The following is a 25,199-nucleotide window of genomic DNA, read 5'->3' as shown; positions in this document are numbered from 1 at the left end:
ACAATAGCGATTGGTGAACTTACACTCAGATGTTGCTGAGAAGAAGCGTTCATCAATTCTACCAAAGGTTATTGAATTAAAACTGAATAAAAGCTTATTATTTACGTTTTTTGTTTTATTAGCTTCATTATTGTTTTATGTAATGTACTAATTACTATAGAATAGCACACAGTATTTTCGTAATTACACAAAAGAAAACATCTGCAGTACTTATTTTTTATGTCGGAAGGATATCATTTATTTGAGGTGGGTGTGCTTGGTCTCTTTCTAGCACTTTCCATGAAAAAACCGCCTAAACATGACGTCATGTGCCTGTCAAACGCATGCCGTGTTCAACTAATGTGCAAATTACGGGTTTAAGGGATTTTAATATAGAAAATAGTACCTAGAAATTTAGATTATAAGTACTGAAATTTCTAGATAACCAGACTGCAGCAAACAGTGTTTCAAAGACAGACAGAGACGCAATATGAACGTTGTTTCATGACTTTTTGTGTGTAGTCAGTATACGTTTCAGGTGATGTAAGTGTAATTGAATAATTGTTGGCGTAAAAAAAGAAAAGCTTCGTACATCATTTTACAGACTTTTCTCATATTAACTATATTTGATTTTTTTGTGTAGTGTTCAGTGAGTGTGAGTTCAGTGAGAAAACTGCTAAGAAGCTCGCACCAACCATTTCATTGCAATGATCTTGTAGGTAACCTATACGGGTAGTCTATCCGATATGTTGCAATGCAGTTTTCGTTAACCAGCCTCTAGCCTTTCATTAATGGCAAATTTCTGACCACAGTACCATTGTGTAAAAAATACACAGCAACACTACCTACCTGCCCAGTTCTGAATGAGATTAGGTATGTGCATGTCAATAGATGGACCACTGTCTGTAACTATACACTGCTAAAAGACAAACGTTTAAGCGCATATGCTAGACATTGCTTGAAAATCAATATTTGATACATTGCACGCGATTCAATTGACACACACCGTAGCCTGTAACAAAAACACATGTCTAAATTCAGCGAGTTCGTATATCCCAATAGCATTCCGTTAATTGTAGCTGGCTAAATGAGAAACGATTGCTTTAAAAAAAGTCTTTGGATAATTTCTCTTTATGCGATTTCATACCGTCAGTTAGGTCTTTTAAATTGCCCAGCTTATTCCCACAATGCAGTTTTACCGGAAATCTCACCGTTAGGTTGATCGGTGATTTGACTGCATTAGATCCGGTTAAGCTAACTTTCCGCGAGAAAAAGGTGAATTGTAATCGATTTGGGTAAGTACAAGAAAACAATGGAAATATTCAGTTTTAAGAGTACAATTTTAGTCCTTAGCGTACTTAACTGTACTAAAAAAAAACAAGTCGTCGATGGCAGTGAGATAGTTGGCTAATGTACTTCCATTTTCGTGTCGGCGCCGTGGCTAGCTCGCTAGCTGCCTTGCTGGCTAACAAAGCTAACGAGTGCTGCACATTTCTTGCTCGCTAGCAACACCGATGCAGATTTCTGGCTTAAAATGAAAAGCATGCTAGCTACATGTTCAGACATCTACTTAAACGAATGTACAGTGGACGTAGTAGGTACATGGGCAGTAGGTACATGATTTTCACCGGGAAAACAAATTGATTGATAAATTAAAATCTCTCTTTAGAATGAGAGCAACAGCATCTGCCTGTTGAGTAGAAAGCAATCCTGGCTAAGCCAGTTATTTTAGCTAGCTACCTATTTATCTAGCTAGTTAGGTTGGCTAACTAGCCATCACATTATCGTTATTGTACGAGCTGACATTTAGCGTGCGAACCGTGTAGCTGGCTAGCAGAGAACTGTGTTTCTACGTTGTTTAATTAGATTAGTTGGCCATCAACTGTTTTGTGACATTAAGCCTTCTTCCGCAGTATACAAATGGGCTAACATTATCGCAGGCTCGGTTTCTGGTTAGCACGGTTATCTTTATCTCGTAGACTATAAAGGTATAGAAATTATTTTATACACGGTCATCCTTTGTATCACAAACGTTGAAAAATATAAAGCCGAATGCGATAGGAAGAGGAGGTCAGTTATTGATTGCTAAACAGTATTATCAGCTCATGCTATTTAATTTTTTTTAACATTTATCATCTTCCCTCCTGATTTAGGTGGGTGTTCTACCCAAGATGTCCTTTCCTCCGCATCTCAACCGGCCACAAATAGGCATCCCTGCGATGCCGCCAGGCATCCCACCACCACAGTTCGCTGGATTTCCTCCTTCAATGCCACCAGGTAAATTAAGATGTACAGAGCTCCAGCCTAAATCTGAGAAACGTTATTGTATTGAACTGGTAACTGGAGAGAGAGTTTTACTTTTGGTACTGGGACTGTGAAACTGGAATGAAAGTCCAGTTACAGCTTGAAGCTGAAAAATGTATTTAACAGGTTACCTAATGTTACCCCACCACTACTAATAAATCTGTTTTTGTAGGGCTTTTTTTTTTGTTTTGAATCTTAAAGCACATTGTGTAAAACAAATCAAGATATTTTAAAAAGGCAATTACAAAATTAAGAAAATAATCATTGTAAAGTATAAAACAAAGGGCACAATAAATCAAGTGTGAGCCAGCCCAAATAAGTGTTTTCTTAAAACTGCATTAAAAACATATATAAAACCTGCATTCCATTAATGTTTTCTGGAATACTGTTCCAGAGTTGAGGAGCTATACAAGTAAGGTTGCTTTGGATGAGAAAGTGGTTGGGATGGGTTATGAGGCTCTAGGAGACTGGCCAGACAGGCGAGATACTCCACACTGTTAAAGACTTTAAATGGCAGAAGACTTTATTTGGTACAGAACCTATTAGGAAGCCACTGTGTGTTGAATGAGAATGGAATGTTGTGTTATGACACTTCTGAGTAAGATGCATTGTAATTAGTTTACTGCTTAGAGATCACATGACAACCAGTCTAATACATGGCAATAGTGACATTTAGATGTCACAAAAACATGTTCTAGGCTCAGAGCATCATGTAGGGTTAGCATACTTTTTTCTTTTTTCTTTTTTTTTGGCATGTTACTGAATCTCATAGGCAATCATTGCTGTATTGATTTTTAACAAACTAACAATGTTAAAGATGTTACACATGTTCAGTGATGAGCACCAAAGATGTTAGCAGCTGCTGTAGCTTTTGTTTACGGGGGGGAAAACCATCATGGGTTAGGATGACATTTATTTCAAGTAGACGTAGCAATGATATAAAGACTACTGTTTTCAACAGGATTTAGACCAAGACGTTTATTGCCAAATTACCGCCTTCCTGGGTATTAATGTTCAGCTGATTTGATATATCACATTTGTGATGTGATATTTGTAGATGTAATAGAGTTGTAGTTTAATAAAGAAGTTGGCAGTTTATTGTTCAGTGGCAAGTTGGATCATATCATAATTCTGAATGAGCTATTTAAAGGAAATGTATTGATGTCATTCATTTTTCACCACAGGAGCGCCAATGATCCCAGTTCACATGGGTATCATGACCCCAACCCCCACGGTAAATGGAACAAAAAAATACGTTCATTTTCTTTATTTCTTGAATATTTCTTATTAGAACAACACGTTCTTAATGCTGCCCTTAATACTTTGTCCACTGATTAAACTTGACACTATTATGCATGTGTCCTGAGGAATTAATGTGCACTGCTGTCTGTACACTAGGCACACTCACCGTCTGATGTATTGCTAGTAATGTAGAAAGTTAATACTAGTGTTTTTCCAAGTGGACATCGCCACGTCATTCAGACCCTTGATGACTCTCAATTCTTGATCGATTGGCCAGGTGCTCGTGCCCACGTCAGTGCCAGTGGTCAGCAAGGTAGCTGCCCCAAGGAAGGAGGCTCCGGCTGCTCATGCCAAGGAGAGTGATGAGAGCAGCGGGCCCACCACGACAGTGTTTGTAGGGAACATTTCGGAGAAGGCCTCGGACATGCTCATCAGGCAGCTGCTGTCGGTAAGTAGACTGGTAATGGTGGTTGTTACGCCTAAGCTTGGTTTAGACATGACAGATGAGGTAGGTTTTGCCTAGGTTCTTTATGTTGGAACTTAAAGGTTTGTCTCAGGTTTGCCTTTGGATTTGATGTCGCAACAGTTCAGTGATTGAACAAGCAAACAAGGAAGGTGAAAGCATTCACTTGGAAAACTCTTAGTCTTGTAAGTGGGCAGATTTTCCAAAGACTGCCTAAATGTATGTATTACTATAAGTGCATCATAAATGCAGTCACTGAGCAGATGGTGTAAATAAGTTTAAGCATTCTATGGACCATCAGTGCATCTCTTTAGTGGTGGAATGTTTACAAAAATTGAAGCCGTCTTGCTTTATTAAAGAAAATGCACTATTGCGCTTACAAAATAATGTGCTCAGAGTTTAGGATGACTGTTAAGCATCAGACATCTTTTACTTTGGCTCTTAGATGCTCTTGAGTGAACATGGAAGTATGATTGTAGAAACTTGTGTGCTTCTAACATACCAAAATAAGAGCCTTTTCATGCTTATTAGTTACATAGAGGCAATTTAGTCCAGTGAGATAATGAGAGCTGCTTTTGCCAGTTGAATTATTGAATTTTGATTTTGTGCAGCACCACTGCATGAAGCAATCACCATGCTGGGCAGGTAAATCTTATGTTTTTGCTGTTAATTGTCATGTATCAAACCTTATTTAGTGTGTGTTTGTTTTTTCTCTTTCTCGCCCTCTCAGAAATGCGGCTTGGTCTTAAGCTGGAAACGAGTTCAGGGGGCATCAGGAAAACTACAAGGTAAAAAAGGTCCCCAAAAGATCGAACAGTTCAGTGCACAAAATGTATGTATTACCCTACCGCTCATGTGAGGTTTTTTTTTTTTTTTGGTCATGTGTTGCGTGACAGCATTTGGGTTCTGCGAGTACAAGGAGCCCGAGTCGACCCTGCGGGCCTTGCGGCTGCTGCACGAGCTCCAGGTCGGCGAGAAGAAGCTGCTGGTGAAGGTGGACGCCAAGACCAAAGCCCAGCTGGATGAGTGGAAAGCCAAGAAAAGGAGCTCCAACGGGGTGAGGGCACCACCCTGCTGGTCATGGCCTGCACCATTTGTTCCCGCACTTTTTTTTTTTTTTTTTTTTATTTATTTATTTTTTAATTCCCCCCCCCCCACGTAGTTTTGTAAGGCCTAAAATATGCTCGCGTTGCTGTTTCATCCACTCTGATTCAATGGCTCCAGGATCTGTGATGGATGCATTTCATTAACACTTCTTTCTCTGTGGTAGAACGATAAGGCCGAGGAGGGGGGTGAGGATGAGGAGGAGGTCTTGGATGAAGAAACCCAAAAACGGGACCAGATAGTGAAGGGTGCAATCGATGGCCTGATCCGCGAGTATTCTAACGAGCTCAACGCCCCCTCTCAGGACGACGAGTCGAACCGCCGCAAGAAGAAGAAGGAGAAAAAAGAAGAGGTACGTAGAGCATGAGCGCTTTGGTACCCGTGCCTGGAGAGCATGGTGGAATTGTCCTGGAAGGAACCTGCAGTAAGGAGCCTGTCCTGGAATTGTCCTGCAGTAACTGCAGCTGTTCCTGGGATGAAAATATCCTGGGATTTGCGGTGTCTGACAATGTCAGCCTGAAGTGTTCACTGTGTTTTGCTATTGGGTGTGTTTTGATGTTGAACTGTTGTGCTTTACCAGATCTATTTCTTCACATCTATCTGTGTACCTAGGAGGACATTAACGCCATAGAAATGGAAGAGGACAAAAGAGATTTGATCTCCAGGGAGATCAACAAATTCCGCGACACCCACAAGGTAACACATTCTGTGAAAATCTCTCATGTCCCAGGTAGTGCAAACAAACAAACAAAAACGACAAACAAACAAACAAAACACTTGCATAGTTTAGGCTGTTGGAGTGCAATTGGAATAGAGCGGCCAACAGAACGAGACTAGATTAAATTACTGAGCTCGTTGAAACTCTTAGATTGGATTGGCTTTACTGAGCAGACCACAGATGTTTGCATTTAGAGTGACAGCCTCATGACTGGGCTCTTCGCACAGCAGAAGTTTGTCACTCAGCTCTGTCTCAATGACTCAGATTAAACCTAGTCAGGCTCTAAAACCCTTTCATTTTAAGATTTATTTATCGAGATCGTGTTTTAGTCTGAGACTAGGCCTAATCTCGGCCCTAGAGACAGCCCCTTGTCTGTCATGGATTAGTCCCCTCACATAAATGCCCAGAGGGATGGACAGGGATGCCATTTTAATGGCCTGAAGTGTAGGAGCTGGTCAGACTTCAGTCACACATAAAATGCATGCACGTAATGTACACTTCCCTCTAAGCTAATCTGTTCATTAAACCCCACCATTATGATAGAGATCATATGGTGACTAAAGCAAGATGAATCTCACAGCTTTGGAAAAAGTTGCAAGGATAGGATGTAAGTATGAGCTTTCCATTCTTTTCTACATATACTGGGCGCCCCCTTCTGGAGGACTTGCACAGGGGCAACTGCGTCATTTCTTTGGGGACATTCAATGGCAAATTTTAATATTGTATTTTTTTTCATTTATATCAAGTTTACATTTCAAATTTTTTTACATGCTTTCTCCATAAATTCAGTTTATAGATCTGAACAGATAATCAAAGGCTTCTTCCCCTCTACATATCCACTGTACAAAGTCCTACAGACTACATTACATTGTGTTACCCAAGTCCCCAAGTGGTCAGTGAACCTGCGTGGGTCCCCCCTTAAAGATGTAGTTCATGATATAAATGATTACTGCTGACTGAATAACCACTGCAGTGAGTTGGCCATGAGGCCAGTATGACAGTAGGGGGCGCCCTTCCACAGCACGCGGATGCTCTGAAGACTTGGCAGGTATGAGCTAGCCTTCTGTGTTTGTGTACCTGTCAGCACTCCATCGTTACCGCTTGCTTATGCGCACCTTAACTTTTTCTTCTTTAACTTTGTTTCCTTAACTTTTTTCACCCGCTCTCTTCTTTCTCTTTAGGTTATTTGTAGGACTTTTGTTCTTATTACACCTGTTTTGTGTTCAAGACCATTGGCCCAATGCAGCATATAATTGCACTATATGCAATGCCAAACATTATGGCCGAATCTTGAAGTTAGTGCTGTCCAGTTACACGTTCCTGATCAATTAAATCATTTCTCAATTAGCGATTTTTGAAGAGTGATTTCATTGTTTTATTTTGTCTGTATGCACATAGTATAGGGTTTTTTGTTTTTTTTTGTGTGTGTGTGTGGTTGAATGTCTTTTGTCTGTATAGATTATATTTGCAAACACAGGACGTTCTAGACATAGAAAATAATGGTGTTACAAGTGGCTTAGCTGTTTAGTTTCTTGAGGACTTCTCCCAGGATGCGAGACATGCTGAACTGTGGTTAAACATTTATAGGCTTAAGCTTCCAGTTTGTTTTCTGATTTGGCCTGCTCCTGAGACACCAATTTTTCTTTGACATCTAGCCTTCATACATATATACTCTCTCTCTCGCTCCCCCTCTCCCTACCATACGTAGCCTCTCTTGCTCTTCTATGCATCCCACCCACTGTTTCTGGATTCGGCTTGGGTTTTAATCAAAATAAAAAACGGTATTCACTCCAATTGCTTTGTGCCATTAAATGTTAATACATTGGCCATTGGGTAATGTATTAACTTCCTCCTCTTGTTTGCGATTAGTAGATAGGTGATAAGTAGTAGGAGGCATCTTCAATTAGATGGTTCTTTTTTAAAAAAAAAACAAGGACACATTCTAAAAACCGTGGGTGTCATGCTGGTTAAGGTCTTTTCATACTCTGAGTCACCCCCCCTGGGAGGACCTGGGAAGGCAGCAGCAGGGTAAGCCAGCCTCTACAAATTCATTTGTTGCCCTTTTATCCAAACGTGAAAGCAGAGTTCGACAGACTTCGTATCATTATGCAATGCACCTGTCAACCACGTTTGCACAAAGTGTTTGGAACTTGTTGTAATGACGTCATGTAACGAAACGGAAATTTCTGAATGAATGTCTCCTGCAAATCCTTTGACCTGCTCTTCCTCCCAGGCCTAACATAAAGGCTTGTAGGGGCAGCGAAGCTCTGAATCCATAGCTCAACACCTGTAAGTTCAAAAACAACTAGTTTCACAAGGATTGAAGCCTTTCTGATGCTGATGTTATGAGGTGGAAAAGATTTACAGCGTCTTTCCTTACCTGACTATGTCCCTTGTCATTTGAAATGTGGGAAGTAGGTCTGGGGGGAGAAAAGGGTGATTTCCAGGTTCTTCTTTTAGACATTGAGTTGAAAGTGTGGAGGACCTGCAGAAATAATAAGTGTATTCGGTGTTAAAAACCCAGAGAAAATCCAACTCTGGAAACCCATTGTTATTCTGTTGTGGCAAACCATGAAAGACTTCAACACTTTAGAGCAGTTGCTTTCCTCTTGCTCTTGATATTTAAGTTGCTTAAGGGTGGGGGATCCTCTGAACTCTGTATAAAATAAATATATACATACATGCATATTCATTTCTTGCTGGCAGCATTGATTAGCATAGCCCTAGAGGACAGAGCTGTCTAGCACCTCCTCAGTGCAGTTCAGGGTTCAGCCGTGCTGCTGTGCGGTGCGCCGGGGCGCGTCTGCTCAGGCCCTGCCTCTGTGCCTCCCTGCAGAAGCTGGAGGAGGAGAAGGGCAAGAGGGAGAAGGAGCGACAGGAGCTGGAGCGCGAGCGGCGCGAGCGGGACAAGGAGCGCGAGCGGGAGCGTGAGAGGAGGGAGCGCGAGCGGGAGAAGGACCGCGAGCGTGAGAGGGAGCGGGAGCGCGAGAGGGAGCGCGAGAGGGAGCGGGAGCGTGAGAGGGAGCGGGAGCGCACCAAGGAGCGCGAGAGGGAGCGTGAGTGGGACAGGAGCAGAGACCACAGCGAAGACCGCAGCAGGTCCAGGTGAGTGCTAGTGAGCCCAGAACTGGAGACCTGATGTTTTCATGTCTGCCATGACATTAAAAAAAAAAAATCTGTTTTTTTTCATGCATTTCTTTTTCAATTATTGCTTTTTATTATTTATTTACTATTGTATTTTACCATTACCATGCTCTGAATGTGCTAGTTTATACAAAACAATGCAATGCGTTGTATACTGAAACCGCTATAAACCGCAGCGATAAAAGACTGACAGCGTATCTGTGAGTTGCTTCAAGTTTAACGGGTTGTAGGAGATATTCTGTGCAAATGATGGCCCATGTGCAATCTAATTATCATTATTATACTGGCACTAAATTTTAGCCAAATGTTAACTTTCAAGGCTTCAGGATTGAGCATCAGGGCTGGAAATCCTTCTTTCCCGAACGGTGTTTAATCAGTTGCCATAACCTTCTAGAGAACAAAGCCGCGATCGAGACCGAGACAAGGAAAAGAAGCGGGACCGTGAGGAAGATGAGGAGGAAGCCTACGAGCGGCGTAAGCTGGAGAGGAAGCTCAGAGAAAAGGAAGCAGCCTATCAGGAGGTACTTGGAGCTGGCTTGCGCTGTGGCAGGATTTATCACGGCTCCGAGCCACTCACAGGGGAAGCTCAAAGCCTGTCAAACATTTCAGGATAATTAATTTGTTAAGAACTAAACTGCCAGGCAGACTGGTGAAGATAAATTTACTGGTGAAGTCTCTGATTACTTTACATTGCTGGTGATGGAAAGGAGATGTCAGAATGCCTATGGCAAAAAGATGGCCATTTTCTTGGTTATCCAAGCTACCACCTAAGCTTGTCTTGAGTTTATATATGGCCAAATGTATAATGCTAAAATAGTGGTAACACACAATCTCTCAATTTTCTTATTATTGCTTTTTATTATTTATTTGCTAGTGTATTTTACCATTACCATGCTCTTAATGTGCTAGTCTATACAAAACAATGCAATAAGTTGTATACCAAAACCTGTAAACTGAAAAACAACCCATAGGGTGTCAGATGATGTATTTATAATAATTTTGTGTAAAAGCTTTCCATGAGGTAGGCTTTACGGAATATAAGCTCTTTGGACCACTGGTTCCTACCACTGGCAGTATGAAGAATTCGGTAGTTCAGTTTACAATGGTTTTCATCCGTAGAGCCTAAATAAACGGTAACTTCTCAACGAATAAACTCGGAAGAATTCTTGAGGAACTGGTGTAATTTGGCGTGGAGCATTACAAGCATCACCGTGCACTGGCCCTTCTTATGGGACGACGGATTCTTAGTGTTTAACTCCTGCCGTTTTCTGTGCTGTGCAGCGGCTGAAGAACTGGGAGCTGAGGGAGAGGAAGAAGGCGAGAGACTACGCTAAGGAGGCGGAGAGAGAGGAGGAGCGACGGAGAGAGACGGTGAGGGTCACACCAGATGCTGCTTACAGTTTTTTTGTGATGTGTTGCGCATTTGTTCATTTTTCTTACTAGCAAGGACAAAGCACAGGATCTCCCCCCTCCCTGATGAGGTGGAAATATGGTCAAGCTGGCAGGGAATGTTATCTTTTTGTTTGAAGTAATTCCTCTTCTCTGACACACACTCTCAATCAGGCTAAAGAAGGCAAACGATTAAAAGAGTTCCTGGAGGACTATGATGATGACCGAGATGACCCTAAATATTACAAGTAAGCTCTAGACGCAAATATTGTTTGATGAATGATGTGTGCTAAGTGAAAAGTGATATGTTTGTGGATACATACCCTGCTAATGGTATGTTCATGCAAACACTATCATAAACCAATTAATCTTTTAAATTTCTTTAAGATTGAGAGATTGTAATTGCCTAAACACATTTGCTCATGGTGTAGTCAGTAAATGTGATTTTATAGCTTTATAGTATCTGTTGAGTCATTCATCTTGAAAAAGGAAACAAACTTGTATTAAAGGACACTAAAGAGTTTCTACTCTTTAACAGAATCCCACAGTAGGATGCCTGGCCCACTTTATGCTAAGCAGGCATGTAGGCATGAGTCATGGTTTTGCTTGTATGTATGTCAGTATATCTGGTCATACGGGCCTGTTAATTCAGTTACTTCTGAATCCTGAACAACAGGACTGGTGTAGAGACAGAAACAGGCTTGATCTCATTATCGTTAATTATATCCTGATTATCAAACAAATTCATACAAGCCCACTTGGTGGAAAAGCTGAAATGAGAAGTGGCTCATGTCAAACTAAGGTAACTGCTCTATAAAAACCACACAAAGAAAACCCCAAAAACTGAGTTATGTATATTAACAAACAAATGTGGAATACAATAGCAGACAGCTAAAATGTCTTTGCTATTGCATGTATTAAGCGGTGTGCTGTTGCTCTCTGTGGCCAATAGGGGCAGCGCACTGCAGAAGCGTCTGCGAGACAGAGAGAAGGAGATGGAGCTGGACGAGAGAGACAGGAAGCGAGAGAAGGAGGAGCTGGAGGAGATCCGGCAGCGTCTCCTGGCTGAGGGCCATCCCGATCCGGACGCTGAGCTACGCAGGGTACACAGTCCCCTCTGCCTTGTACCCTTCCAGTGAAATCAGCCTTTCTGCTCTCCTGCTATGTTGGCTATTCTTAAATGTTTTCTTTATAGACTTTGTAGTTTTCTCTGTTTAGCATTAACTGCAGTGTTTTTTTTTTTGGTTTTTTTTTTTAAAGGTGATATTTATTTTTCTTGTCTCACTAGCTTTAAAAGCAATGAGCAAAGACTTTGTGTTAACTGAATAGTCTGTTTGTTTTAAGAATATGGCTCAAGGAGCTCTCAGCAGACTGTAATGGTAAAACCCTAATCAGATCACTTGGCTACACAGTGGGTGGGTGGGTGGGTGATGTCTACGCTGAAACCACGGTGTCCTTAGTCCATGGCCGGATGTACGATATTCTGCTTTCCCAACACACGTGAAATGCACATCAAAGTGGCTACAGTATAATATGACCAGTTCATATTTTTGTGTGCACAAATCTGTGAGATCTGTCATTCATAATTTGAACATAGCTTTAGTGACATCAACTGGGTATTAAAAATGGAAGACTGGACTTTTATTTTGTCCTGCTATAGTGTGGGATGAATTGCACTGATGTGTCTAAATGAGAGGTCAGCAGGACATTGATTAAAAATTGAATCAGAAAAGGTCTCATGCCCTCTACTCTAGCTGCATTGTTATTTTTAATTGCCTCCACGTCCATGTAAGTGAATGGAGCATAATCCAAACCACCAGTTTGTGTGTCTGTTCAATTTTTCCAACACTTTGCCTCTCAATTAAGTTCCCTGTATATTATTCTTCCTCAGTTGTTGTTGTTGTATTATCCCCAGTCTATTTTGTTACCTTTTAAATTCATTTTGTGTCATTCAATATTGAAGTTATGGTAAATATTAAGTTGAGGTGACCTGTAACTGACTGTCTAGCATCATAAATTCATGAGTGCTTTTGCCCAAGCTACTTGAACCTTGATGCTTAATTACTTGACAGCTTCTCCATAATTTGGCCACTTGATCGTGTGTGTGTGTGTGTGTGTGTGTGTGTGTGTGTGTGTGTGTGTGTGTGTGTGTGTGTGTGTGTGTGTGTGTGTGTGTGTGTGTGTGTGTGTGTGTGTGTGTGTGTGTGTGTGTGTGTGTGTGTGTGTGTGTGTGTGTGTGTGTGTGTGTGTGAGTGAGAGAGATGGTGGTGGTATTTTGATGGACAGTTTGTCCATTCTGAAGCAAAGCCATGTCCTATTCAGTGGAAACGTTAAACTGTTTAAGTGTTAGCAGCCCATCAGAATATTTACAAATCTGCTGGCATAAGGCAGAGCCCCAGCTTCACCTCCACTCTCTGCACTGCTGCTGCTTCCAGACAGACTCCACTCTGCTCTCATGTGCAAACCTGAACAATGTGGCAGTTTTAGATCTAGCTGGAGGTTTCTTAATGTCACAGTGGGGATCAGTGTGATCATGCTTTCCACTCATAGATGGTCGGTGGTGGTGCTAAGCTCTCTCTTTCTGTTGGCCTTCCCTTCCAGATGGAGGAGGAGGCGGAGCGCTTGCGGCAGCCCCCCGTGAAACCGGAGCCTGGCGGGGAGCGGGAGAGGGAGCGCAAGCCCTCGCGGGAGGAGCGTGAGCGCGAGCGTGAGCGCGAACGCGAGCGCGAGCGTGGCAGGGAACGCGAGCGCCGCCGGCCAGTACAGGACACCCGGGCCCCGTCCCAGTCAGACGAGGACGTGGAGGATGGCGAGGAGGTGGAGGACGAGGAGGACTTGAAGCCCTGCCTCAAACCCACCATGAGGCCCATCATGGCAGCCCCGTCGGTGTCGTCAACCAGCGGCAACGCCACTCCCAACACGCCGCGGGAGGAGTCGCCCTGTGGCATCATCATCCCGCACGAGAACTCGCCTGCAGAGACACAGCCCCAGGAGGAGCACAGACCCAAGATTGGCCTCAGCCTCAAACTAGGTGAGCTGACACCAGAGCACAAAAGAGTTCATATATGTTTTTCAAATGTCAGCAGTCGTGCTTTTTAATTTTTAGTTATTTTATCTCAAGCAAGAACAGAATAATTATAACAAGTAATTTTAATGTCTTGACACTTGCTGGTCTGGAAGTGTGTTGAATGTGGGTGTTTACACAGTGCAGAAATAATATAATTTGTATATACAATATTTGTATATACAAAATATATAAGTTGTATATACAACGATCGACAAATTATTTTCCGCAGTGAACAGTGTGTGTTCGGGGACCCATGTGGGACTTCCTTTTAAGGACATTGTTGGAGCCCATCAAAAATCATGGAGTTGTGCAGTAATCAGTTTCAGCGCATTTATCTTGATACAGATTCAGAGACCTGATTTTAAAGCACCCTTCTGCCTGATCGCGATTAGGCGTGCAAGGGCTTACACTCCCTCTCCGGCTCCCCCACCAGGCTCCGGCTTCACGGGGATCTGCCGCATTGGCAGTCGTTTTGCGCAGTCATTAAGATTCCACAACCGTATGTTTTGTACTTGCTAAGGTGCCACAGGCAGCCCTGGGCAGCCAAACGTGGGCAAGCGCAAGAAACTGGCCGTAGAGAGCGTCTTCAACCGCTTCGACGACGACGAGGTAGACGAGGTGCCCCGCAAGAGAAAGCTGGTGCCCTTGGACTACGAGGACGAAGACAAGAGCAGCGGGGTAGGGGATGGCGTCGGCGCAGCTGGGGGCAAAGGGGCCAACACAGAGGAGAAACGCAAACACATCAAGAGCCTGATTGAGAAGATTCCCACCGCCAAACCTGAGCTCTTCAACTACCCGCTGGACTGGTCTGTCGTCGACACGGTAAGCACGTGCGTCGGGTTTGGGTCGCATGAGTTTCTGGGAGGGGATTTGGGTCTTTGTAACAGACCAACGGGATTCCTACAGACGTAATAAGATGGTCATGCTACTTTTTGTTAAAACCTTACTTCATGTTCCTGCTCATTTTGGACAGGAACATTTTAGTAGACAAAAATCCTTGAATTTTGGTAGACTTCCATCAACATTTATGATTCTGGCTCTGGCTACACCAGAAAGCAGGTGGGACAAGTAGTATTAACCATTAATGCAATGTTTTCACGATCTAGTCAGATTCTGCTGGATAAACTGTTGTCTCACCACCCACCAGAATATCCTGTTTTACTCGTATACTACATTAGGGAAGCATAATGTACGATTTTCACTTCATGTTGTCTAATTTGGTCCTCTCACATCCCGCCATCCCTGCCATTTAGACTCTTATGGAGAAACGCATTCGCCCATGGATCAATAAGAAGATTGTGGAGTACATCGGTGAGGAGGAGGCCACGCTAGTTGACTTTGTTTGCTCGAAGGTAAAGATCTGTGCCTTTCAGTGGAATTTTACTGGGTCTGCTATTAATGCACCCTTTAGAGTACATATTAAAATTTACAGCATAGGATGTTACGGTTAATAAACTTATTGTATTTACCCTGTAAATCTGGACCTATAAGAATTAGGGCTCTGTCTAGTTTATTTTGATAGGGATGTTCATGTATTTTTCATGTTTAACAGGTAATGGCTCACAGTACACCACAAGGCATCTTGGATGATGTTGCTATGGTAAGGCTGAACTGTATGTATGACTTGTTAAGCTTTGTAAATCCGCCAATAAATTAAAAATGCGTGTTTGTTTGGCTTTCTTCCCCTCCCCAGGTGTTAGATGAAGAAGCAGAAGTCTTCATTGTGAAGATGTGGAGGTTATTGATTTATGAAACTGAGGCCAAGAAGATCGGACTCGGCAAGTGAACGAGCACTCGGAGGATCAAATCTGGTCCTGACTTCCTGTTTTATCAGTTCCCTTCCTGAAGAGAAAAACACATGCACGACTTGGGGGGAAACTCGACATTTACAAAACCTTTGACCCAGAAAGTTGATCTTTTCAGCAATTCCATGTTAAATTTTTTTTGTTTGTTTTTGTTTTCTCTCCATCATCCTGTGACTGCAGTGACTGTATTAAGTTAGTGAGCACTGGATCTAAAGTCTAGCTACTCTTTCACCACTGAAGAAGTTGGTGAGCGATATTCCTCAGGGCTCATCTGCTAAGTGGACCTTCTTCAGTGTAGCCTCATCATACCTGCTTAGAGTAGATCTGATGTCTCGATCAATACCATATTATTGTAGACTCACACTGTAATATTTGCCAATCAAGTCTGGGTTTCAATTTGATTTTAATTTTGTTTTGGTATCCAAGTTGAGTTGCACCAAAGAGTTTATCCCCAAATGTCTCATGGTGGCATCTTTCCACTACAACAGTATGTTGAATGAATTGAACCCAACAATGTTCTGGAAGTCTGGTGAAACTGATCTTGATTTGTGCAAACATTAAAACAGTGGTCTCTGTTTTTGTACTTATTGGTCGATATGTGTTTTCAATAAAGGTGATCTTTTTTTAATAAAATTAATTTGCAGGTATGGGTTCTTAGAAGGGGAAAGTTATTTATTGTGTAGTCATAGAAGCTTAAGAGAATACTATACGTCAGCCCACCAGTTTGATTGTGGCAAAATAACTACTTTCCCTTATGCACTTAACTCTCCTAACACCAGGAGAACCCATGCACTGCAGCCTGGGTTTTCTCCTCACTCAAAGCTGATCTTCATCAGCTCACCCCTCCTGCTCAAAGTCCTCAAGGGCTAGAGGACCTGAGAGCTGCTGTCTCAGGCTGCGTAACCTTTTCCCTTAAAAGTATCTCAGCAAATTTCAGGCTAGTTAGAACTTTGTGCATAGGTTTCTCACCAAACTCAAAATGCCATATTTCACCAGTTTGCCTATAAGTTTTAATTTCTAGGTTTTCTTTTATGGATACCACTTTTGGGTTGGATACAAAACCAGTTCATGTCTGTATCCCCTCCACGAGGGTCTGGCCACTGCGTGTGAAGATACAGGGTTTATCCATGCTGTGTTTCTCTCATTCCCCTTCATTTGTCCCTCCGCACTGCGGGCTCTAGTCTTCAGCCTTGGCCTCCATCTCATCGGCATCGTCATCTCCATCTACTTCTGCGTTCTCTCTCTCCAGCCTCTCCAGCTGTCTCTGGAGCTCTGTCTCATCTGTGTCAGTCACCACTTTGGGCTAAAAGGGGAAACAGTCACATGCACCTCTCTCCATAAACAATGGGACAGACACAAGCACACAACCTAAAATAATACAGCAATTAAGGTTAAACTGCACAGCGTTAGCTGGTATTTCCAGATAAAAACTGCAATGTTCATAGACATTGTACACAGATAAATACAATATCTTAGTTGGTTTTCATTTGGTTGTAAATCCTCTGATGTCTACAGTTGACAGACAGCAGATGCTGGATACATATATGCATTTTTTTTTTGCATTACATTAAATTTACTAAGCATAAGTAAATATGCACACCACCAATGAACATTCATATGTTACATATGTTCTTTACACTTTTGATGTAACTGCATATGGGGAAATAATTACTGATAATATAAAAGCAGATAGAACCAAACAGGAAAATGAAAATAAGGATGTCAGGACTAATCTACACCTAATTCTAAACATAAAATCCTCATCAGAGCCCATAAAATGAATATGTGGGTCAGTGCAAGTTAAACTGAGGCTGACCTCCATCTGGATGTTGAAGACGCCTCGCTTCTCCTCAATCTTCTCCTTGATGATAGCCATGGCCTGGTTGAGCATGGACAGACCCTCAGTACGGTCCAGAGTGGTTGTGGTCATCACATATCGGGGAGGAGCGATTAGGTTTATCTGACCCAAAACACACAAACCACTTTATATTAAAACATGCTTTTAAAATATGGCACCTAACCTAGTGCCTTAATAAGGATGACACAGGATTGACATCTTTACTTTCACTTCTTTAGTTAATGCTTCCTCATCTTGTTCCCTGGACCACAGGATTTAGGTACCTGCACTGTTTACCTTGATTGGCATAGACTCTGTGGAGCAGTTCAGTCCTGCCCTCAGGGAATCTTTGACAGCATCAATGCCCTCATATCCATAACACGCCACTTCAATGTCTGTTGGGAGCAGATACTAGGAATGAGTTTAAATGCTAATACAGTTTAAATTTCCATAGTCCAAAACAATATGGCACATTCACCCATGAAGGATCACTAATACCACACAGCAATCCCATTCATACAACTCATTATTTAGGAACTATTTAGGCTTTCATCATTCAGTGACATTTACAATCTTGAATAATCTTCGATTTTGAAGTCACAAGGACACTGAACAGAGTGGGTGAAGACATAAATATATCTATATATTTAATATATTTATATATTATAACAAATATATCTGATTTCTAAGATTATTTCTTAACATGAACAGAAAGCAGAAACAACTGTTATCCACTTATGTGTTTGGGTTTACTGAGGATGCAGTAAAAAAGTTGCGTAGTGGCTCATACCCGCTCTTATTTTGACAGCCTGTGGCGTAAGCCTCCTGTTGATGTTGTCAATGAGCACACTCCTCTCATCTGCACTCAGGTCCAACCCATCCAGAATTGAGGGATCGCTGACAGAGGACAAAATAAAAGCATGAGTGCCTTTAAAATTTAAATTATTTTTAAACATTTTAATTTATTTTTAAATCTCAGAGCCCAAAACAGGAACTAATAATTTAGGTCTACTGATGCCCCAGAACCTCTCAGTGTCAGATATAACACTTGGAAAATAGGTTAACCAACAGATGGTAAACATGCATATGCATATTGTAAGGAACTTGTTGGTAAATAAATTATAAACGTATTATAAATGTAATATATATATAAAATAATGAATATCATCATCATGCTATTTTATTTTAAGTTTCATATCTGCTGCTGCAATATGAGACTTAAAATAAAATAGCATGATGATGACCTATGACTATCTGGCTGCAACAGACTCTAGTGGGTGTGTCTTAGATTCTTCCTTAGATTCCAGAAATTGGTGGTGTAGCCACACATAATCCCAGAAGTCTGAATTTGTAATCACTTTGAAGGTTTTAAAGAAATTGCTCTAAAAATTTACATGAGCAGTTGTGTATACAACTCAATAACTCAAATCAATAAATCTTGATTTCATTGCATTGTAACTAACACCATGAGATTTCCTTTTTTGTTCTCCTGAGTGGCAGACAGTCCAATATTTTCAACAAAATACAAAGTTGCCTATAATAGTTTGTCCAAGCACCCTATAAAACATCCCATTAATTGTAGACAGTTTCAGACATCAAAAGCCATAAAACACAGATGGCTGAACGGCTCATGGAAGGGGACTTGTGGGGCTTGACGTTGGGTTCCCATCACACATCCCCACACTCCTCTTGTGTGGCTTTAGGTCTGCAGTTGAGTGGAGGACAGTGAGCTACTCACGACACAGCCTGCTTAAAGACATCGTAGGCGCCGTAGCCGGGCCGCTTGTATTTCTCGTCGAACACCCAGGCGGTGCGCTGGTACAGGCTCTCCAGCTGCTCGTCCTTAGTATACTCCAGCACCTCGGCCACATGTCTCAGGATACTGTAGACCTAACACGCATCACACTCTTCAGACCGGCGCCCGGGGGAAAAAAAGGCAGCGCTGCAGTAAACTAAGACGGGGATTGCTCACCGGCAGTCACTTACGGTCTTAGACTTGGTAAACTTATCCTCGCACTTGATCGCCTCCTCTGGAGATACTCTTCTCTTCGACAAGTCAATATATCCTGCAGTCAGGGACGGATTCGTTCAAATCAGAACGTCGAAAGCTCCTGAGCCGAAACCTAGCTCAGTTTAAATAGCAGAGACGAGCTCACCTTTCTCTTTGTCGACTCGGATGACCACGACGCATTCGTTGCGGCCAATGCGAATGAGTTTGTTGATGGAGCGAATACGACGACGAGACAGCTCACTGAGAAGAATCATGCCCTCGATGTTGTTGTACTCCAGCAAGCTGACATATGCGCCCATCTCAGCGATGGAGCGCACGTTCACCATCACGACATCCTCCACCTCCGGGAACCGGTGGTGGTAGAATCTACAACTCAGCCCCGGCATCCCTTAAACGAGACAAAGAATTTAGCTTCCAAGTCTATCAGCAACTGACCGTCATTGACGACTGTACGCTAACTTAGTTACAGAAGGCAGGTTTCTGTTACTGTGTCCACTACGAGGGCATTAGTCTGACCCTCTCAATCAAGCAGCTTTAACTTAGATTACAGACGGCTCGCTGTTTAACTACCCACCCAACGGGCTACTCGTGCGATAAACTACCTGCCAGCTGACCGCCAACCCCACCTTCTGACACAACAGACGCTCATGTTACGCACTTTCACCTTAAATTTCTGTATTTAAGAGGTTGGCTAACAGAAGTGGATGACAAACGGTTGCTAGCTAGCTACTTAAATGAAATAACGAGAACTCACTAGCTAACCTAACCTAGCTACATGCGGCAAACATGTAAACTGCACCGGGACGAGATAGCGTTCGCGTCCTAACGTTGGCTAGTGTGGGTTTAACTGCTGTCTTTAGACTGAGCATTCTATAAAGACACGTGTATAAAAGTTACCTAAATCCCGATGTTACTGACAAATTAATTTAAATGTAAAAAGAACTTTGGAGATCGTAGTATCTCTTAAGACTCTGTAATCATAACTTAGCCATTGAGCCAGTTAGCATAAAAAGCGGGAAAATAGCAACGATAAGTACTTTAATACGTCTCCAAAACTGAACAAATGCAAAATAAAAGTGTTGTTCAGCGCTAGTGTGGTTGAGATGTTATACATGTTGGCGCAATATAACGAGCACTGTTTAACGCTTATTAATGAGCCAGCGGATGATCCATAAAATTACAAATTCTGTTTTATAGTAGTAACGAGCCATACGCAACTGTCACATTTTGCTGTTGCTCGTGAGACCATTGTGTTTATAGCATCACTTGACCACAGAAGTTAATTAAATTCTGTCAAAATAAAAATCCAGACTCAATATTCTTTTAACTATGTTTTCAATTTTAACTTAAAATGAAATATATCAAAATAAAAGAAACAAAAAATATTTAGAAAGATATAGAAAATTGGTTAAATTCATACATTGACCAAAAACTTATCAATCCACAGACAGTGAGAAGGAATTGCATAAATAAAAATCTCAAATCTAAATTCAAACTAGTGCATTGCCATTTTTAAGGGTTTATGTGTCCTGCTTATGAAGGTATTCATTAAGTGCTAGCACAAACCTCAAAACCACACTTGTTTGAATTACACAACTCACTGACTATTTTAGGTTTTGCTTATAGTTGACCAAAGACATACATACATACATATATATACACATATACATACACACACACACACACACACACACACACACATATATATATATATATATGTGTGTGTGTGTGTGTGTGTGTGTGTGTGTGTGTGTATATGTATATGTATATATATGTATATGTATGTATTTTTATTTATTTATTTATTTTTTAAGCTATTTTCTTAAAGGTATGTGTCCTGACTTTGAGGGTACCAGTGCAATATTGTATTTCCCAGTAACACTAGTTTGAATACAGGCTATAGGCCCAAAATAACAGAAATGTTTATTTTTGTCTCCTTACTTAGTGTAAGATCTATAAGAGCTCCTAGTTGCTAAATACCTATATTTTCCTTCACTGTGTCATTTTTCTCAACCGTTAATGTCTGAAACATGGCGAAATCCTAAATCGGGACTTTTGTTTTAATTGTGGTCAAATCACATGACAAGTTGTCAGCTGGTTGTGTTCTGTGCTGTGCTTTTGACTATGAGGGTCAGGGCAACAGTAAAACTGACATCAGGATTTCTCAACTAAACGGCATTCGGGAAAAAAAAAGAAAAAAGAAAAAAGAAACCCGTCGGTTTCAACGTACAAACGCAGCTATAAAACTATTTTCAGACAGTAGTGTTTTCTTGTTCCTTAAAAAGACAGGATGTCAAGCAAAGACCGGATCGACATTTTCCCTTCGAGAATGTAAGTAGCTAACGCTAGCTAGCTAGCTAATGCGTTAGCAAGCGAACACAGCCAGCACATATCTTACAAGCTATTCTATTTTAAAAATGGTACAAAAAAGACATATAAGTCTGAAAGGTTAAATGTACACCAGATTACTAACTATAACCACTGTTGTCATTGCAAACGGTAGCTAACTAGTTGGCTAAGATAGCTAAATCATTTTCAGGTAACCTAACAGACAGTACGTTGAATGAGCCGAGTGCTTACTGGCTAAGACGACTCATAGAGGTGGAAAACAGATGTAACCTTACCTGTACCTAGATTTTTATTTTTGATTGGACCCGGATTGTCCTTTCGAATATATAGGTTTTACTATAACAATTAACCCGAGGTTTGTGCATTTCAGTCATCGTGAGAAGTATTATTCAGGAATGTTGGTCGGGTATAGTAAGCTATAGGTTTTTCGTTAACAGCGTCACAATCAACAAACGCAGTAAAACAGAGACTAGCTGCTCAATTACATCAACAATTTGTATATAGTAGACTACTAATGTAGTTAGCGTTAGCTATGTTATTCCGCTAGGAAATAAAAAAAAACAAAATACAGAAGTGTTCTTATTCAGTATCATGTGATGTTAGTTTCCTGCTATGTTTGCTGGGAGTAATTGTAACCAGTAAACGGAGATCGAAAGACCTTTTTGGGACGTTTTTTTTTTTTAAATAGCGTTTGTAATAGCCTTCACAAAACTGTCTGGAAACATTTAATTTGCTTATTAAAAGAGCTTAGACGTCTGATGCGGGTTAAGTCTCACAATGGGGATTCTTTTTTGTCAGTGCTTTTGAGTTCACTGACTTAGCCATAATCACGTTCCATTAAATCAGTTTAGAGTGCAAACAAGACAAATATTCTAATGAGTAGATAGGTGTAGACAGAATTTTAAACATGTAACTACTCTGTAATAGAGATGAATATATGTTTGTTGAGGGTGTGTCACATCCTGTCCTGTATTCTAGGCAAAAAAATTACTAAGCCATCAAGTCAGAGCTACAAGTTGCCATTTTTGTATGAGTGTTAAATAAATTAGAACAGTTAGTGAAAGGACATGCAAGGTGTCATGTCTGGTTTCTTACTGCTTCTCTGTGTTGGTCTTGGTGATGGTTTCAGGGCTCAGACCATTATGAAGGCTCGGTTGAAAGGTGCTCAGACTGGCCGTAATCTGCTGAAGAAAAAAGCTGATGCCCTTTCCATGCGCTTCCGGCAGATTCTTAGAAAAATCATTGAGGTAGGACAAAGACCATTTCACATTTCACCTAGTAAAGTCATTTCTTTGAAAACTATTATATTAGCATCTACAACTGATGTACATCTATGCAGCCTTGTAAAATGACATTGCCCACTTGAATAGTGGACAGATTTCCTGCTACAAAGTGTTCAGAATTGTGTAATATGACACCATTAAGAATGGAAGTTTCTCTGATCGCTTTGTGTTGCTGTTTGTCCAGTCCTTGTTCTTAGGCACAATTTTGTATCATAATATTGACAATATAACAATAATAATATTGATTCACCTTATCTTTAATAGGTGTGTATTAACTAGTGTGTTAGATGCCTTACGAGTTATACTGCACAGTGTTTTTATTCATTAAGTGATTCTATAAATCAATAATAAACATTTATCGAGCATTTTAACAGCTTCTTTTGCGCCGTTCCCCAGACCAAGACACTGATGGGAGAAGTGATGAGGGAAGCAGCCTTTTCTTTAGCTGAAGCCAAATTCGCTGCAGGTGACTTTAGGTAGGAGCTGCTTGAGCTAGCGTCCGTCCCAGTGCTGTGTGCCTGATGACATCTGCTGAACGCGTGTTCTTTCCTCAGTGCCACCGTTATCCAAAACGTGAACAAAGCCCAGGTCAAGGTCAGGGCAAAGAAGGACAACGTAGCAGGTTTGGCTGAATCATCCTTTCACTCGTCCCAGGGCAATTTCTCTTAGTTTTTTTCATTATAAACAACATGTCCACTTGGCCATTTACCCTCTGTAAACTTAATTTCTTATTTATTTCATTTTTTTCTCTCCAGTTTTTAAAAAGTGTAGTTTACTTTTTTATTTTTAAGTGGAAGTGACATGAGGGCTCTTGCCTCATGCCTCACTAACTGGCCCTGTGCTTCCTCTGGCCTCAGGTGTGACACTGCCTGTGTTTGAGCACTACCAGGAAGGAGGGGACAGTAAGTTTGACTTAGCAAAACTTATTTCTTCACCTTACTTTTGAGTAGAACCAGGTCTACAAATATCGTTAACTCAGTGACAGGTAATTTAATTAAGCTTTAAAGCTTAGAGTAGCGTCTGAAGAATGACAGGGAGAAATACAAGCACGAATGAACAACCGTATTTCTGAATATTTTTTGTTGCTTATCTCTAGGTTATGAACTGACTGGTCTAGCCAGGGGTGGGGAACAGCTGTCCAGGCTGAAGAGGAACTATGCCAAAGCTGTGGAACTACTTGTAGAATTAGCTTCCCTTCAGGTAGAGGGCACTCATATGGACCTGAGAAAATAAGGCCAGAAATCTTAATCTTTACTTTGGTCTGCAGCAGGTGCACCAATGAGTAGCTAGTCTCCAAGTGTGGCTAAATACTATGTAGATTTTGTACATTAGTAAATAGTACTAATTGTTCCTTTTTTGTTGCACTGTTTTCTAAATCCTTACTAGGTAAAACCTTCACACTGACAACGTTTTGCATTATTTTACTTCCAGACGTCCTTCGTCACCCTGGATGAGGCCATCAAGATCACCAACCGGCGTGTGAATGCCATCGAGCATGGTGAGTAGGGCTCAGGATTACACGGCCTGCTGGTTCTAAAGGCGCTGCTGTTGACCCCTCCCACTTTCCCACAGTGATCATCCCAAGGATCGAGCGCACGCTCACTTACATCATCACGGAGCTGGATGAGAGAGAGCGAGAGGAGTTCTACAGGTGAGCTCGGGCACAACAGAAATCTGTTTGAACGTTCTTTCTTAAAAACCTCTCACTCTGCTCCTTTCCCATCAGTTATAGTGGAACGGTTATTTTTGTAGGAGATTTCTTGGCCTTTTAAACGTCTGCCTGTGCTTGACTCTCACCAGGCTGAAGAAGATACAGGAGAAGAAGAAACAGCTTCGGGAGCGGACAGAGAAGGAAATTGCCCAGCGCCTGGCTCAGCTGGGCCCCATGGCTGAGCCGGCCAACATGCTCACCGAGGAGGCCGATGAAGACCTGCTGTTTGAATGAGGATGCCTGCTACCTGGTCCAGGGGCTCGTCCTGGGCGGTTTCCACACCCTATTTATTCATGCCTCTGAGACCATGTTCACCATATTTTGTGAAAGGGGGGGAAAAAAAATCATTGTTTTGTGTACATGTTGGTGCTTATTTTGTTTTGCTTGGGAGAGAAGACTTTTCATGTTAATATAAAAGCACGTCACACTAGTGTAAAATAAAAATAAATAAAATAATACTGTAAAAAATAGATAAATAGTGTATAAAATACGTAGTTTCCATTGGTAGCAGTAACCAACTTTTATTTCTCTCTCTCTCTCTCTATATATATATATGTGTGTGTGTGTGTGTGTGTGTGTGTGTGTATGTATATATAAAGTATATAATATATATATATATATATATATATATATATATATAAAGTGTATGTGTGTGTGCGTGCGTGTATATTAGATATATATATATATATGCGTGTGTATATATGTATTTATATATATATATATATATTTATGTATGTATTTATATATATATACATATATAAATACACATACATAAATATATACATACTTTATA

At 41.2% G+C, this 25,199-nt stretch overlaps 3 protein-coding genes across 3 annotated transcripts; 2 read left to right on the top strand and 1 right to left on the bottom strand.

Annotated features, from left to right (window-relative positions):
- The first annotated feature begins 1,168 nt into the window (after positions 1-1,168).
- rbm25b (RNA binding motif protein 25b) lies at positions 1,169-15,798 on the top strand. The gene is made up of 18 exons (XM_027015319.2): positions 1,169-1,274; positions 2,133-2,256; positions 3,468-3,517; positions 3,803-3,973; positions 4,719-4,776; positions 4,885-5,045; positions 5,259-5,444; positions 5,705-5,788; positions 8,647-8,915; positions 9,349-9,475; positions 10,236-10,325; positions 10,518-10,591; positions 11,296-11,446; positions 12,945-13,374; positions 13,931-14,232; positions 14,664-14,762; positions 14,963-15,010; positions 15,104-15,798. The coding sequence occupies exons 2-18, from the start codon at positions 2,151-2,153 to the stop codon at positions 15,194-15,196; spliced, it is 2,499 nt and encodes an 832-aa protein (XP_026871120.2). The 5' UTR covers positions 1,169-1,274; positions 2,133-2,150; the 3' UTR covers positions 15,197-15,798.
- On the bottom strand, positions 15,368-20,090 carry eif2s1b (eukaryotic translation initiation factor 2, subunit 1 alpha b). The gene is made up of 8 exons (XM_027015324.2): positions 19,961-20,090; positions 19,209-19,451; positions 19,039-19,118; positions 18,791-18,942; positions 17,843-17,949; positions 17,350-17,447; positions 17,032-17,175; positions 15,368-16,518 (listed from the first exon to the last, which is right to left on the bottom strand). Exons 2-8 carry the CDS (start codon positions 19,447-19,449, stop codon positions 16,393-16,395), a joined length of 948 nt encoding a protein of 315 aa, XP_026871125.1. The 5' UTR covers positions 19,450-19,451; positions 19,961-20,090; the 3' UTR covers positions 15,368-16,392.
- A 1,076-nt stretch (positions 20,091-21,166) lies between these two features.
- atp6v1d (ATPase H+ transporting V1 subunit D) lies at positions 21,167-24,796 on the top strand. The gene is made up of 9 exons (XM_027015644.2): positions 21,167-21,394; positions 22,542-22,659; positions 23,092-23,171; positions 23,250-23,317; positions 23,553-23,597; positions 23,792-23,895; positions 24,127-24,193; positions 24,268-24,346; positions 24,496-24,796. Exons 1-9 carry the CDS (start codon positions 21,354-21,356, stop codon positions 24,638-24,640), a joined length of 747 nt encoding a protein of 248 aa, XP_026871445.1. The 5' UTR covers positions 21,167-21,353; the 3' UTR covers positions 24,641-24,796.
- The last annotated feature ends 403 nt before the right edge of the window (positions 24,797-25,199 follow it).

The sequence above is a fragment of the Electrophorus electricus genome, chromosome 3, assembly GCF_013358815.1.
Source record: "Electrophorus electricus isolate fEleEle1 chromosome 3, fEleEle1.pri, whole genome shotgun sequence".
Lineage (NCBI taxonomy): Eukaryota > Metazoa > Chordata > Actinopteri > Gymnotiformes > Gymnotidae > Electrophorus > Electrophorus electricus.
The sequence above is the reverse complement of the archived record's forward strand: the minus strand, read 5'-3'. Positions and strand labels throughout refer to the sequence as shown.